Source organism: Pyxicephalus adspersus, chromosome 1 (genome assembly GCF_032062135.1).
Source record: "Pyxicephalus adspersus chromosome 1, UCB_Pads_2.0, whole genome shotgun sequence".
NCBI classification, from domain to species: Eukaryota; Metazoa; Chordata; class Amphibia; order Anura; family Pyxicephalidae; genus Pyxicephalus; species Pyxicephalus adspersus.
This window is the reverse complement of record NC_092858.1, coordinates 147,651,360-147,666,041: the sequence shown is the minus strand read 5'-3', so window position 1 is coordinate 147,666,041 and position 14,682 is coordinate 147,651,360. Positions and strand designations below refer to the sequence as shown.

General features: G+C 38.3%; 1 protein-coding gene across 18 annotated transcripts in view; it reads left to right on the top strand.

The window, feature by feature from the left end:
* The window catches only part of MYO18A (myosin XVIIIA), a 200,433-nt gene that overhangs the window by 128,518 nt on the left and 57,233 nt on the right, over nt 1–14,682 (top strand). For all 18 annotated transcript variants that reach the window (XM_072430591.1, XM_072430583.1, XM_072430600.1 and 15 more), the window contains 3 exons: nt 2,724–2,789; nt 4,401–4,529; nt 10,280–10,423. In XM_072430591.1, coding sequence (XP_072286692.1) covers nt 2,724–2,789; nt 4,401–4,529; nt 10,280–10,423 — 339 coding nt within the window. The remainder of the gene's footprint in view (nt 1–2,723; nt 2,790–4,400; nt 4,530–10,279; nt 10,424–14,682) is intronic.

Sequence of the window (14,682 nt, the reverse complement as noted above, 5' to 3'; positions counted from 1 at the left end):
CCTTATACCTTAATATTAGAATGTATTATGCCTAAAAAATGAATAGGTGAAATAAGGATAGGTAAAAATAATAATTTATAAATGGGTCACATTGATTCTCTTTATTGTGGGGATCAGTGGTGTAAGGTGCAGAGATAATGTCCTGGTCAGAGCTGAGTTCTGTGTGACCAACACAATAATACTAAAAAAACTTACCCAAAGTGAACATCCCATTTAAAATAAAAAAAAAACAAAAAATGTTATCTCCTGGCTTATGAGAGGAAGACCACTCATTGGGAGGTAATGCACGTAACCAAAGTTCTGGCCAATACCTAGAGTATAATAGTAGATTTGTCAAAGCTTGTAAAACTCATGCTATACACAGAATCAGCAGTGTACTAAAAGGCATTCAATTTTTACAGTCCCACAGACGACCATTTCATCTCAGTCCCTGCATTTCTGTCATTTCTTGGGCTGTTGTTGGATTGTCTGGATTCTCAAAATAGTAAAGTAAAGTTTTAGTCGTAAGAGGTCCTGTTGTTTCCATTTCTCCTTAATATGTGTTCTGTTACTTAATTTGTATGTCCATTTCAGCATGTTGAAGAGTTTTAGAGATGTGTATAGAGGTATAGCAGTATGTTCAGCTTAACAGTAGGTTCCGTGGAAATGAGTTTTACAGTGACTTCCTATCTTTCTCTAGTGCTGTACACAATGCTAGATTACCAGCCTTCAAAGACAAGTAATTATGAGACTTCCCATTGCTGCAGCACACAGCCCCATGCACAGCATCAGATCTTCATGAGGATGTATTATTATTTATGTGCACTTTTCTTCTAGAAGTAAAGGTGTTAATGAGTATTATAAATCAGTGGGTAGCAGCCTCTTCTAGCAGGAAATGGGATTCGTGACAAGGAGTGTTAAAGAGCCCAGCATAGTTTCCTACTGAGGACTGGCTCAAAAGTAATGGACATTTTGTCCCCATTTGGGGAATATTATGTTAAACAAGGTATTGCCCAGCTTGCTTTGGGAGGACATAAATCAGTGTGATATCTGTCTAGAACTTTAACTTTGTGCTTTTACCTTTACATCAATGGGAGTTCAAGAACACTTTGAAATAGGTATATTCTCTATGCAGGGTACCATTTGACTTCAGGGGTGCTTCTCTGCCGTAATGCTGAGACCCTCTGATTGGCAGGCAGGATCAGCAAACAAGACAGACCTTCTTTTCTGGTCACTGGGTTAGGGTGAAAGAGAGTCTGTCCAACTTTTATAGGTTTAGTGTTAATGAATATCCCCTAGAGTAACTGTAACCATGAAGGGCTATAAAAATCAGAAAATACGTTTTATTATATAGTGCTAACATTCTCTATAGCACATTATAGCAATTTCACTAATCAGAGTTCGTCTTGCTGTAATAACGCAGTAATAACATAGAGGCCTATTTAGGTGAAAGCAAGTTAACCTATCAGTATGTATTTAGTAGGAAAGCCATGCAAACACATGAACATAGAATTTCCTGTCCTGGTGGAGATGCAAACCTATTGCTGCCAGGCAGAGTTTTTAATTTATCTTGTAATATGTATGCCATAGTAAGCTAGTCTCATATCTTTTCTGTAATTTGTGTTATTGGATTGATAAATTTTATATATTATACAGCTTTGGAGATTAGACAATATATAGTAAGAGTAAAAGCTTTCCCACCCCATATCTAAGTTGGTTAAATGTGACAAGCATTTCCTGCAATGTTCTGGCAATGCCCAGGCTGCAGTGTAGCAAAGCACTTTTACATAGAGACATCTTTAGCACAGCCCTTAATAAAGTGTGGTCAATAAAAAGCACCCAGCCATGTAACACTTTCACTGCCATTTTATGCTGCTTTTATGGTGTACAATTGAATTGATAGCACTTCAGCTGGAAACTAAAGACGAGTATGTATAATCCGTTCATTTGGACTTCTTTTGGGAAGCAGATGGGTAGCTAGGTTGTCACTTTGTTCATAAGTACATTTAGAGATAAACATAAAGTTTTCACTTTAATTTGCTTATGTTTGGGATGGTTCATCACTACTATGACTAAGTCAAGATAGTCTGATTATGAAAGAATAAAATTAATGTTGATTTGGAGTCTTGGCAAGTTTATTGGAAAATCATTGTGTATTTGTATGCAAATACAGTTGGTATAACATTTACCTTAAAGTCATACCTTTTGTTATATTTTAGATTTATTTTATATTTAAACAGTGAAAAAGCATTTATAATTTTGAGAAATATTTTTATATCAGTGAATGTGATCTAAATTGAAGAGAAATCATATCGGTTTGCTCATATCTGCCTTGAGCCACTTTTAGGTCGTAAGCTTGGCCCCATTTCTAGCCGGTTGTACTTTTGGCAGCCCATGAGTGTGATTGGCTAATAGTGTGTCATGTGTATAGAGGAAGAACAGGACCAGGCTGTCAATCCTAAAAAAGATTGGTCTAGCTTTGCATACTGGGGCTTTTTTGCCTCTATATTTTCAGAAAAATTGACTTTCATTCATTCTCTGTTATATTACAGGAGTAAATGACCTTTTTGAGTTTGAAAGAAAACCTGCTTACTCTGTGGAAACAGACTGAAAACATTCTTGTTTTAGATACTTTGATACAGAAGCCCACTCTGTATTCATGTAGCGATTTATATATCTAAGCTCACCATGCAAGTTATTCTGCTTATTAGATCATCTAATGCTTTTACCTTATATCTTTGCAGGCTGTAGAAGAACTTTTAGAATCATTGGACCTTGAGAAGAGCAGTTATCACATGGGACTGAGCAGGGTAAGTATGTTTCTAAAGTGTGTCTCTATGCTATGTATTGTTGTTTTGTTATTATCAAAGAACCATCAGTGTTGCCTCACATCAGTCGGGTTAAAACCACACTGGAAGTGAAAGTTTTAGGCGTAGAAATCTGAACCTGATTGTTACTAGTAGTCAGTACAGGGAGATCTGATGAAAGACATTCTTACAAATAAGGTCCAGTATGTTTTGACCACTACTATTAATAAATAAAGAGAAACTCCTCATAAAGTCATCAAGGTAAAGGGATGTGTGTGGGTCAGGGAAAAGCTGTGTATGCAGGCGGGGGTTGTGTTGCAATACTAGAGTCAAGTAATTCTAGGAGAAGATATTGCTGTGCAAAGTAAATTCCTGAAAGCAGCCATAAAAAAATGTATATGAATTGTAATACATCAATTCGGATGTGGGTTGCAGAATTTTAAACTAATATCTTCCATACTGGAGAACATGACTGATCTGTTCTCATGTGGGTGTTTTTTATGTGCATATTTCTGCATTCATAATCCTCATTGTCAGCAGTAATGTGTCCATGTTGTGCTCACAGTTCACACAGTTAGTCTGAATATTTATTCTCTGCTGGCCTGAGTTAAAAAGATCATCACATTCCCTTTTATAATTGCCAGTGATCATATCCTATTTCAATGAAGCCTTTCCATCAGCAGAGTGGCAGAAAGCCGCATCATGTTCAGTGGTTACGGCAGAATGCAGAAGACTTATCTGCCATTCACTGTCATACAATGCACTGCTTGGATTCAGGATAATAAAGCACTGGGCACACTGTGGCTTGTATTATGTACTGACCAGGAGTTGCTTCCCACAGGCAAAATTCCTCATGCAAATGAGCTAGGGACTACAGGCATGGCACACAGAGAGAGTCAGGCCTTGCTGATTAACACATTCATCCTCTGGGGACCCAGAGAATCGCTATGGACTGTTAAATCCAGCGGTGCCAAGCACCCTACCCAGACAGCAAAGGGTGAAGCTGAGGAATCCAAGCATGCTACTTCTCACTGATAAAGGCGAGGTCACTCTTCTGCTTCTAGTGCGGCTTCATATTATAAACACAGTGTGTCTGTTTATCCTTTACAAATCTAAACCAGCACTTGTTTAGGATGCAGACAATGAAGCACATTCATCTTTTCGTTAAGTATACTAATCCCACCCCTTAAGTGCCTTTTGTATAAATATATCCTAATGTAGTAACCATAGAAAATCTTTGCTGGATCTTTCTGTGGTGTAACAGAGGAGGGAGGTGGCAGGTGAAGTCTGTCCAGAGTTGAGAAACATTAAAGTTTCTAAAGTTTTGTGTGTACATGACCTATTTTTACTTCACAGCCTCTCCAAGAGTTCACATTTGTTTCGGATCACATTGATCTGTACTCAACACTGACCCGAGGCATGCTCTGTAATAACCTCTTCCCAAATAAGTTCTGACACTTGTCAGGATTAATACACACTGCAGTGAGATGTTTAAGTTGTTAATATAATGCAGACTCCAGTTAGAAACTACTGGAGTAAGTAAAGTATCTGCAGCATTTGACACTTTGCAGGCATCTCTGGTCTGCATCTTACTTTTTCTTTTTCTTCTTGCAGGTTTTCTTCAGAGCTGGCACCTTGACAAAGCTTGAGGAACAGAGAGATGAGCAAACCCGTAAGAACCTCATATTATTCCAGGCTGCATGCAGAGGTTACCTGGCACGACAACAGTTGAAAAAGAGAAAGGTACAGTGAGTGTGATGCTTGAGCTGACTTTTCCAAATTAGAATCTCAGCAGCTTTCCTAGTAACCTAAAATGGTAAACTGCTCGCCTTTTGTAAAAGATTAGAGCCTGATGTCAGATGAGGGGGTTCCCTTGTAAACGTCTGCAAATGTTGGGAGGGACAGACAGGTCTCTTTGTCAGACCTCAGCTAAACTGTTCTTCAGCAGAAAGTTTATCAAGAAATGTTCACACTGCTGGGATCGAGCACTGTGATACGGTAAGAGCTACAAACCTTCTCCTTATCACTTGTGTCATTGGGTTTTTACAAAGTTCTTTAAGACTTTCCAGTATATGGTCCTAAATTCAGCTGACAATACAGCACCCAAAATGCATATTGTATCCACTTCTTTTGAAACCCTGTTCCCAAAACAAATAAAAAAAAACATTAGAAATGTATTATACTGTGGATTTTTGTTTAATGCTATCTCCCAGTTTATTCAACGTAAGATGTAAAAGTAAACTCCACATTTTAATCCCTAATGACAAATAAAAATACACATTTTTGCAATTAGAAAATAATCTTATTTTCAAATGATTTTGTATTTAAATTTATGATACATTCTTCATGATTGGCATTTAGGTATGTTTACTATCCTCGATAGAAAAGCATTATTTTTTTTTATTATTATTTTACACATAGGGATTTTCTGTGCATGTGGACAGTCCATTGCATAAATATAACTTAAACAAGTGGGTGGGGTCTAAAGGATATCAAAATTAGACATACAGGAAGAGAAAATGATGGCTGGGAACATGCATGGTGCATGTCACATATGTTACAATATGATATGATTACTCCAACTTTTTGGTCCTTTTAAAATACTTAATGTGATGTGCTTTGGTTTTACAGCAGTTAAGTACTGGTCATATGGGTCCTCAATGCCTCCAAGTTCAAATTTCTTCTAGACAGTATAGCCATTATACTACATATGCTGTAAATAGCGTTAAATGTGGTGGGTCCTAACTTCTAACTTTTAAGTTATTGATGTGCCATGAAGGATTGATTGTCAAATCCGGATATGCACTGTTCAGTGTCACCAAAGACCAGAGATAGGAAATCCTGCTATATAGGCAGTGTCTGTGATAGTGTGCACGTACAGTTTGACATGTAAAAATTCCTTCTATTACCTTTTTTACATTCTTGTGACATGCCAGACATGTTCCTTTTTTCTCTCCGGTACACAAGATGTATTCCCACATAGATCTTTTTCTTGTCAAACATGCCACATTATAAAGTGTACAATCATCCTCAGTCGGTACTGCCACGTTTTCTGACCATGCCCCGACAGCTATAGCTCTTGCATCAGATGTATTGCTACCTAAATAAAATACATGGAGACTAAATGAAGATCTCTTGCAATCCCCAGAAAGTGGTGTATTGGTTGAAAGAGAGCTCCGGGAGTAATTTTTACATAACGCTCCTTCTGTTCAAAACTGGGTGGTGCGTTTAGAGCCAAAAGGTCCCAATCTTCCGTTCCCAGTATAGTGTCCCCAGCAGGCACAGTACATCACTTCTCTTGAGGAGATAGCAGCCTCATTTTGCCAGTTTTAGCAAAAGCTATATAACTTAAGGTCTGCTTTGGACTCTCCAGGTCTGCAGCCTCCAGCAATAGAGATTGTTAAAGATTATCTAATATTCGCAGGGATCCCAAGTATTCCAGAAGAACTCTTGAAAACTGTGGATGTCGCAATTAGGTTACTGGAGTTCAAAACAGCCCACTCTAAGGCGGCAACAGGCAAAGCCCCAAGCCCTGATGGCCTAACTCTGGCTTATTATAAAAACTTTCACACTCAACTAGCCCAGCCTATTTTGGCAGCCTTTAATGCTATCCCGGAGCTAGAATCTTTACAGGTAGACACTTTGGCGGTTCACAACACTGTCATCCCCAAACCTGAGAGAGACCCCCAATCGTGCAAATTATAGACCTACAGTATTTCCCTCCTGAATTGTGATTTAAAGCTCTTTTTTGGTATTATTGCTTGTAGATTGACCCCAGTCCTAAAATTGATGGTACAAAATGATCAAAGCGATTTTCTGCCATTCCGTGAAACCAGAGATAATACGGTCCTTACGCCTAATATAATCCATCATGTACATTCCAACCAAATTCCGCTGATGCTTTTCTCTACGAATGCCGAGAAGGCATTCGATAAGTTAGATTGGGCCTATCTTAAATTAATGCTGAGCAGCGTACGCAGATGATCTGCTTTTTTATAATACCTCTCCGGTTACAACCATCCCTAACTTGCTACAAGAATTACGAGACTATGCCCACATTTCTAATTTTAAACTTAACCTACAAAAATCAGAGGTTTTAAATGTGACCTTACCCCACAGATTGTTTAACAATTTACCTTTTTCTTTCCCGTTTAGGTGGGCAAAGGGGCCATGAAATATTTAGGGACCTTTATTCCAGCGGATCTGTCCCGCACAGCTATGTTGAATTTCCTCCCTTTGCCTGATGTAATAAGACACAATTTGCAAAGGTGGTGACAACACATCCTTAAAATGAATGTTATGCCTAGGTTATTGTATCTCTTGCAGACACTTCACATACATATATCCACTGCACCCCTATTAAAGTACCGCTCTGAATTTATACGTTTTGTATGGGGCAATGATTCTCCTAGGATCAGTTTTAAGGTGCTCAAGATGTCCAAGCTCCAGGGAGGCATGGCCTTCTCAGACCCAGTACTGTAGCATGCGGCAGTTCATTTAACATGCATGATTGATTGGTGTAGACACAGGGACATTAAAGGTTGGATCCAGCTGGAAGATGCTATATCCCCTGTACCAATTCACTTATTAGTGTGGTCGCCACCTGATTCTACGGTCCAGGTCAGAAAACCAGGGAAAAATCAGGGAAACTACGGGTGGTTACTTAGTTTTTGAGTGATTCTAAAGTTGTGGTCTAAAATGTTTTAACACTACAGATTGCTGCACCAAGCAATAAAATACCTGGTGTGAGAAACATGCAGGAGAGCCAGGCTCTCTGCAGTCATTCCACCTGCCCCCTCTTCAGAGTGTTCCAATCAACAGCACTGTTTAGAGAGTCTGAGCAAGTTTTATTGGAGCACTGAGCAGAGGGCATCCCAGAGGTTGCACCCCAGAAGATCCCAACCAATACACTCTGTGTTAAGCAGTGATCTGGTTCTAACTCTTGCTGTAGCAAATAGGATTCATAAAATTACTGTAACACAGTCAGGCAGTATATGATGCTGGACTGCATTAGAGTACTACTAATGGAGGTTTCAGTTGGAGTCATTCCTTCCCACAAGAATTACAGGAATCATACAAGTCAAATTTCTTATCGGCAATCTTTTTTGGTTCAGTGACACAAAACAATTGAAACATAATCGCCCAGCATGATAGCCAGGCAAATGGTACTTTTAGAATTAGATGGCAGCAATAGCAACTATTTGACCTGGAGCCCAGTACCCAACAAACTTAGGCTAGGTACATACGTGCAATATTTGTTGTTAGAAAAGAAACAACTAATGACAGATCAACAAATTGAATACGTTATAATATATGCCACCAATATTGTACACACACTGGATACGATTGTTTTAAATGCAGGAAGTGATGTGTACAGCAGAACCAACCACAACCCACAAAAACCAATGATGGTAATTAGAATTTAGTTATCCATAGCAGCCTAAGGTCATCTTCTAATTATCAGTCTTCTATATAAAATCTCACTAAGCACTGCATGATAATGCATTTATCATTGTATTGTTGTTAAATCCATTTTCTTCCATGTCTTAACTGTAGATCATGGGGTTAGGAATCCAAAAATCCAAAAAGTTCTAGTTTATTCCTCTGGGTTTCCATATTGTGTTTTTCTTTCAAACAAATGCTTTTTGTTGTTAATTTCACTCACTTTTTTGAGTCCTCAGTTTGATGCTTATGGTTAATGTAAACTGAGAAAGACTCACTAGTAAGTGATGGACCTCTACAACATCACCAAGCATTTGATTTGCACTTCATATACATTCTTCCTTGCAAGGTACTTCTATTAAAATGACAATGATACAAATCTTAGTGGAGTTTTCATACATGCATTAGAGGACATCTTGTGTAAGAGGATCCCCTCTGTGCATGAAGCACAAATACAGATGGTGGCTCCGCACTTATATAACAGTTTTCTGTTTCATTGTTTAGCACTCAATATGTTTCTCCATCTCATTAGATAGAAAGCAGCAATACATTATTGCCAGACGAAATTGGCAACCATCTTGACTGTATCCTTACAGAAGGGCACATGTACAAAACAACCTGCACTGCAATCATTTCAGGAAGTTCAGCCTTTGTCTGAATAAAGTAGTGTAGATAGTACTTTCCGTAGAACAAGAGAATTCAGCAACTGGTGGCAATCGTACATGCAAGCACGATCTGACCGCCTAAAGATCTTTTATGCGTTAGTCCAAACGTGCACGTTTATTCCTGCAGGGAGGGAGGGGGAGCAGTCAGCAGGGAGGCAGAGAATGCAGTACAATCTACACAGTTGGCAACCTGCAAATTATAGCTTGCTGGTAGGTCATCCTGGTAGATGGATTTCAGGAACTGTTGTAAATGATCACACAGTTATTCATCGGATCATTGTAATTTAGAGCTGCACATTGTGAAATGTCTTCAGCGCAACAAAAATGAAAGCTATTAAATAGTAAAAGAACTTAGAGAATATACAGACAATGGATCTGCATTTTAGGAGTGGCTTCCTATTCAATTTATATAGCAGTACTTTGCTTTTGCAAATGGAAACAGTTGAGTTGCCTTATTTAATAGGAGTGTTCAAGATGTATTACAGCATTGTGATCGGCCAAAATTAGAACCTTTTCAAAACAGAGGCTAGTTTGTTGCTTTGAGTTACTGTACTTTGCACATTAATAAATGGTCTTTTAGAGAGTATTGGGAAAGTGGAAAGATGTCAGGTGTAGTCTGTATTTTGCTCACAGAGGAACATGGTCTGGCATTTCTGGTCTTTGGAAAATGCTTCATGTTTGGCTGTAACTGGCTTCAGAACATTTTAGCCATAAACTTGGACAAGCATGCAGCAAATACAAGTCAGACAAAATGGCAGAATTTCTGTACTTGTTCGCCAATTGTTGAGCTATGTTTTTGGGCTTGTATGGGAGGCTATAGTGCCCAGTGGGAAACCCACGTGAACACAGGGGTGAAGATGCACACTCCTTGCAGATAGTGTCATGGCTGGGATTCAAATCTAGGATCTGATGCTGCAAAGGCGAGAGTTCTAGGAAACCATAAAGATGATATAGTTTAAACTTCATGTTTATTGCTTTGTCTTTTCCACAGATCATATACCTACCTCTTCATGGCTCCTTGCTTCATCTTTTCAACTATTCATTGATTAGTTAAATTCTTAATGACTTTTGGCACCTGCTATAACACTTTATTCCTCACTAGTTCTTATGATGTATGATAATGTTGCAGTTGATCTGTATTTTCATTCTACCTCCATCTTGCTTTTCTCTTTCTACCATACAAGGCATGCTGGCTACACTTTATCTGAGTGATGTCCTTGGCATTAATCCTGCCTGCTGAAAGTTGCTTGTTTTCTTTTATTCCCAAGCTATGTCGCCTACACAATACCTCTTTTGTAATTGATTTATTATGATGTCTGTAGTTGGTGTGTTAGGATTCGTTTCTATCTTAAAACTCATTGCTATTGCTTTTTTTTCCCCCTGTAGATCCAACAGCTTGCAATACGCTGCATCCAGAAGAACATCAAGAAGAACAAGGGAGTAAAGGATTGGCCCTGGTGGAAGCTTTTCACCACTGTCCGGCCTCTTATACAGGTGCAGCTTACAGAGGATCAAATCCGAGGCAAAGACGTAAGTGCAATGGCTGTCATACCCAGCTATGCCAGCATTTTCAATGTTCATCTGTAAATGTGTTTATGGTGCATGGGTTAGCTAAAAATCCATCAGGGCATTTTCTTTTGACAGTGGACAGATTGTGCATCATGTTGCTGGTGTATATATTTCTATTCATGGTGGAGATGAACATAAAGTTTAAATAGTTAATTCTGGTACAGTCGCCCAGGATAATGACTCAACTGTTATGCATTTTTCTATGTTTTCAGATGTATTAGGTGACAATGTTGAACAAATCTAAAAAACATATTGCACTCAAATTTTAGTTTCTAAGGCAGTCTTAAGTGTATCTAAAAAAAAAAAAATACATTTCACATTACCAGTCCTTAAATGTAGTGGCTGCACTCGTTTTCTCAGGCTTTTTTTTCCCCTTTAAAATCACAAAGTGATCTAGCCCATGACACATTTCCTGTTCTAGGGTAAAAATGCTGTAAACTGTAACCATCTCTCTCTTTCCTCTTATCTATTTCATAGGGGATGTTCCGTAGTTCAGAGAGGATAGCTGGGAAGGCTAATGACATTTTTTGCAATTTCGGTTCAGTAAGCAGAAAACTAGTATGATACACTAAAAGAAGTTGTCTTCAAAATAGAAATTCAGAGTAAAACTTTAATTGGGGACCCTTTTTTCAGTGACAATTAGAGGGTAATCACATTGTTCACTTCCTGTTGCATATTCTGGATAGAAAGGGAAGAGAAATTTCTCCCACAGGACTCAAACGAAAAGCACATTGGTTTGGCTTCATCCTGTTGCAACACATAAAAATGTTTGGATATACATTATCTTTAAATTTATATAAAGTGGTAAAACCCCTGGCATATTTATACTGCTGCTTCTGTTCCCACTGGTGAGATTCATGTCTTTTGGATTTTTTTTTAAATATTGTCACCAATATCAATAGTCACAGAAACTCCAAATAATTGGATTTAACAGCTTTCATAAATCCAAAAATTTTGCATTTAGATGTACCTGAACCTCCATTTACTGGACATTATAGTGCCATATGACTCTTTTTAGGTGGGAAAAATACTGACTGCATTTCTTCATGGTCCCATATATCAAAATTCTACCACTTCAAAGCCTCTGGTGCAGGCTTATACATCATAAAATCCTTTAACTGCACATCCTATCCGAATAATTAACCACTTAGGAATAATGTTGTGGAGATATGCAGTGTATTTAGAGTTCTGTTCGATTTTCTTTTCTAAAATATGTAATCTAATCTTGGCATGAAGGATGGGCAGACTTTGCAGGCACATCTTACTTAAACGTCTTAGTTACTGTCAACATTCCTATAAACCTTAGTTGTCATCTTTTGGTTTTATTCCAGAATCACTATATAAAGATAGGCAAAGCTTCTTTAGAGCCATTTAAAATTGGAGTCTTGGAGTGGAACATTTGAAAATGTCGATCTTGGTGGGAGCTAAAAGGGGGTTTGTTTATTGGAAGAATGGAAAGTAGCACAGTGCACTTGGATGGCTTCAGGCTGAGAGTGCTTAGTGCGCCTGGTGCATCCCTGTTTAAATGACAAAATTCCACATATGATATGCAGCTCTATCTAAATTCAGCAGAAATGTACCACTTCTCTAAAAGGACTGCTAATGGAAAAGTCACAAGCTTGGCATGCATGGCACAGGACCTTCTGATTAATCACTCTGTCTCATAGAGTCTAGAGACTTTGCTCTGTGAATTCTGTTAATCTTAGTGACTCAATCAGTTTCTTGTAAGAACTCAAAAGTTATTAGCATAGTGGCTGATGAGTTCTTAATCTTGCAGTATATATAAAACAGTCATGCCCTGCAGTCTGGATGATCTGGGCAAATACTTTTCTTACGGAAAATCATTTTAAAGGACTGAAATAAAAATGTGCCTTTCTGAAACCAGGGCCAACTTTCCTGTCTTCAGGGCTAATCCCTGACATTTTACGATCTATCTTGATATAAAGAGTGTGCATATATATATATATATAATTAGTTGTATAGGGAACAGTCAGTAGTAAAAAGTAAGTAGAATGTTGCAGTTGCAACACCAGCAGGGTTTCTACAGTTCTAACATATTTAGGCATGAAAGATGGCTAACATTTTTTCCATATTATTCAGATGCATACGTCACACCGAGACATGTTGACCAGGGGAGAACAATAAGGTTCTAAATGCAAAGTTTTGAGATGCCAACTGATCCTTAAACCTTTCCAGCTACCATTCCCCCGTAGGAATGTACATTTTAGCCAGGGAAGGTCCCTGGTCCCTGATAGGAGTATAAAAGTTAGCAAGCCTCCACAATAACATTTGGTAAATCAGAAGTTTAGGAAGGGCAAAGAGGTTTAGTGAGCATTTTTTGAAGGGCTAATAAAGGCATTAGGCACATTTTTAAAATGTAAAATATCTATCCTGCTCTCTTTAAATGATATTTTACTTCATTGTACTTTCTACTCTGTTACTAAGCTATCATATCTTCTTGAATTGTAATCTATAAGCCTTTTTTTCTCAAAATATTCTCCAAAAAGCTTGTTTATAGACCTATTGGTAATCTGGGTTATGGAGTTGAGCTGTCCATTGATCCATTTTCTATTTCCTGCTTCCTTTGTCCCACCTGGTTGATTCTGTTTTTTATCATAGCCTACTATGAGAACCTACTGTCATGTTACTGCTGGGAGCTGTCCATTATTTTCTGACAGATTTACCTTGTTAAACTAGACAGAGGAATACATCGCTCTCAGCGGTCACATGAGTAAGAAGAAATGGCTGTGTATAAGGTAGCTTTCAATGATAAAAGATGAAAAGAGTCTTTCAGCTAGCTCATAAACAAAAGATTAATGGTCTTGGGCTTCCTATAATTCTGATATCATTCTGATATACCAAGACTGTCTGATAGTTCTCATCATTAGTGGGCCTTTACGCCAAAATCAGAAACTGGTATTCTGGAGAATCAAAGTAAATCTGTCATAACCTGGTAAATCAAATCCCAACCCTCCTTGTAAAGGTGAAATTAACCTCACATTGTTTAGTCAGGCTTACATCAAATTAGACCGATAAAAATGTATTGGGCCAGTCTTGATTAAGTTGTAAAAAGAGAAATATCTTTAAGTCTGGTAACAGTTTTAACTTAAGCCAAGCATGTGCTCTGCCATGAATTGATATAAAGGTTTTTGCAGTATTGCTAAGATGGCAATCTGGTTGTCTTGCCCAGAACAAGAATACAACTTCTAATGCACCCCTGAATTCAGTTGGTACAGGCTTCTTGCATGTAACATATTCGTTGACATTCATTCAAACAGGTCAGCAGTAGCAGCTTACAAGTTTCAATAAATCCAGGTTTGCTACGAGCAGCCATTATGAATGGTCCCTACTTCTTGGAGATTTTTTAATGTACCTTATAACGTGGTGAGTGAAGCAGTGTGAGTTGGAACACTTTTCATGTAGCCAGGAGATTAAAACTGAAGAACAGATGGAAACATCTCCAGGGGTAGTGTTGGGAACAGCTCGCTGCTGAAGTGCTCTAAAGAAAAATGTAAGAAACCAGCAAGTGAGTCAGCACATCAGACTCCTCCTATAGCTGACATAACACTGACCCAACAACTTTGTGTATGTTTAAGGAGAATTGTTTAGGAGCATTTGTCTGGGTGCACAAGTAGGGTGATTTTTGCTGTGTTAAATTGTTGTTTCATAACCATCCCCTGGCACTGACATTCTGCTTGTATTAGTGTTTATTCTATGGGCCACATTTTGAAAATGGCAATCAAGTCGATCACTAGTAAAGTGTGATTGGTAGGCATTTGGCTGTCATTTTTAAAGTGAGAAGAGACGTGATTGTGGCTTTGATAGTGCTGATTGCTATAAAATAGTGAAGAGTAGTATTGTTGTTTTTAAACACCATCATCGGTACTATTGCTAAGATTGGCACTTCACAATGCAGTGTACATGTTCACTAAAAAAGTGTATGGCCACATTTGCCACTTCCAAATATTGTGATAAGTTTTACTCCATTTAAGTGGGCAAAGTTTAGAATTAGCTTTGTAGAGGTATACCAACACCTTGGTTCTTCACTTTTGGAAGACTGGTTGCCTGGGAACAAAACTTGTCTGCACTTTAACCTCCTTGCCGTTAAGCCCGACCTTCGTACGGGCTCAAAAAAGTTGCTCTTTTCGTTAAGCCTGAGATTTTCCGTACATTAAAATCCCCACTTACCCAGGTAAGTGGGGATTTTAATGTAGGGAAAA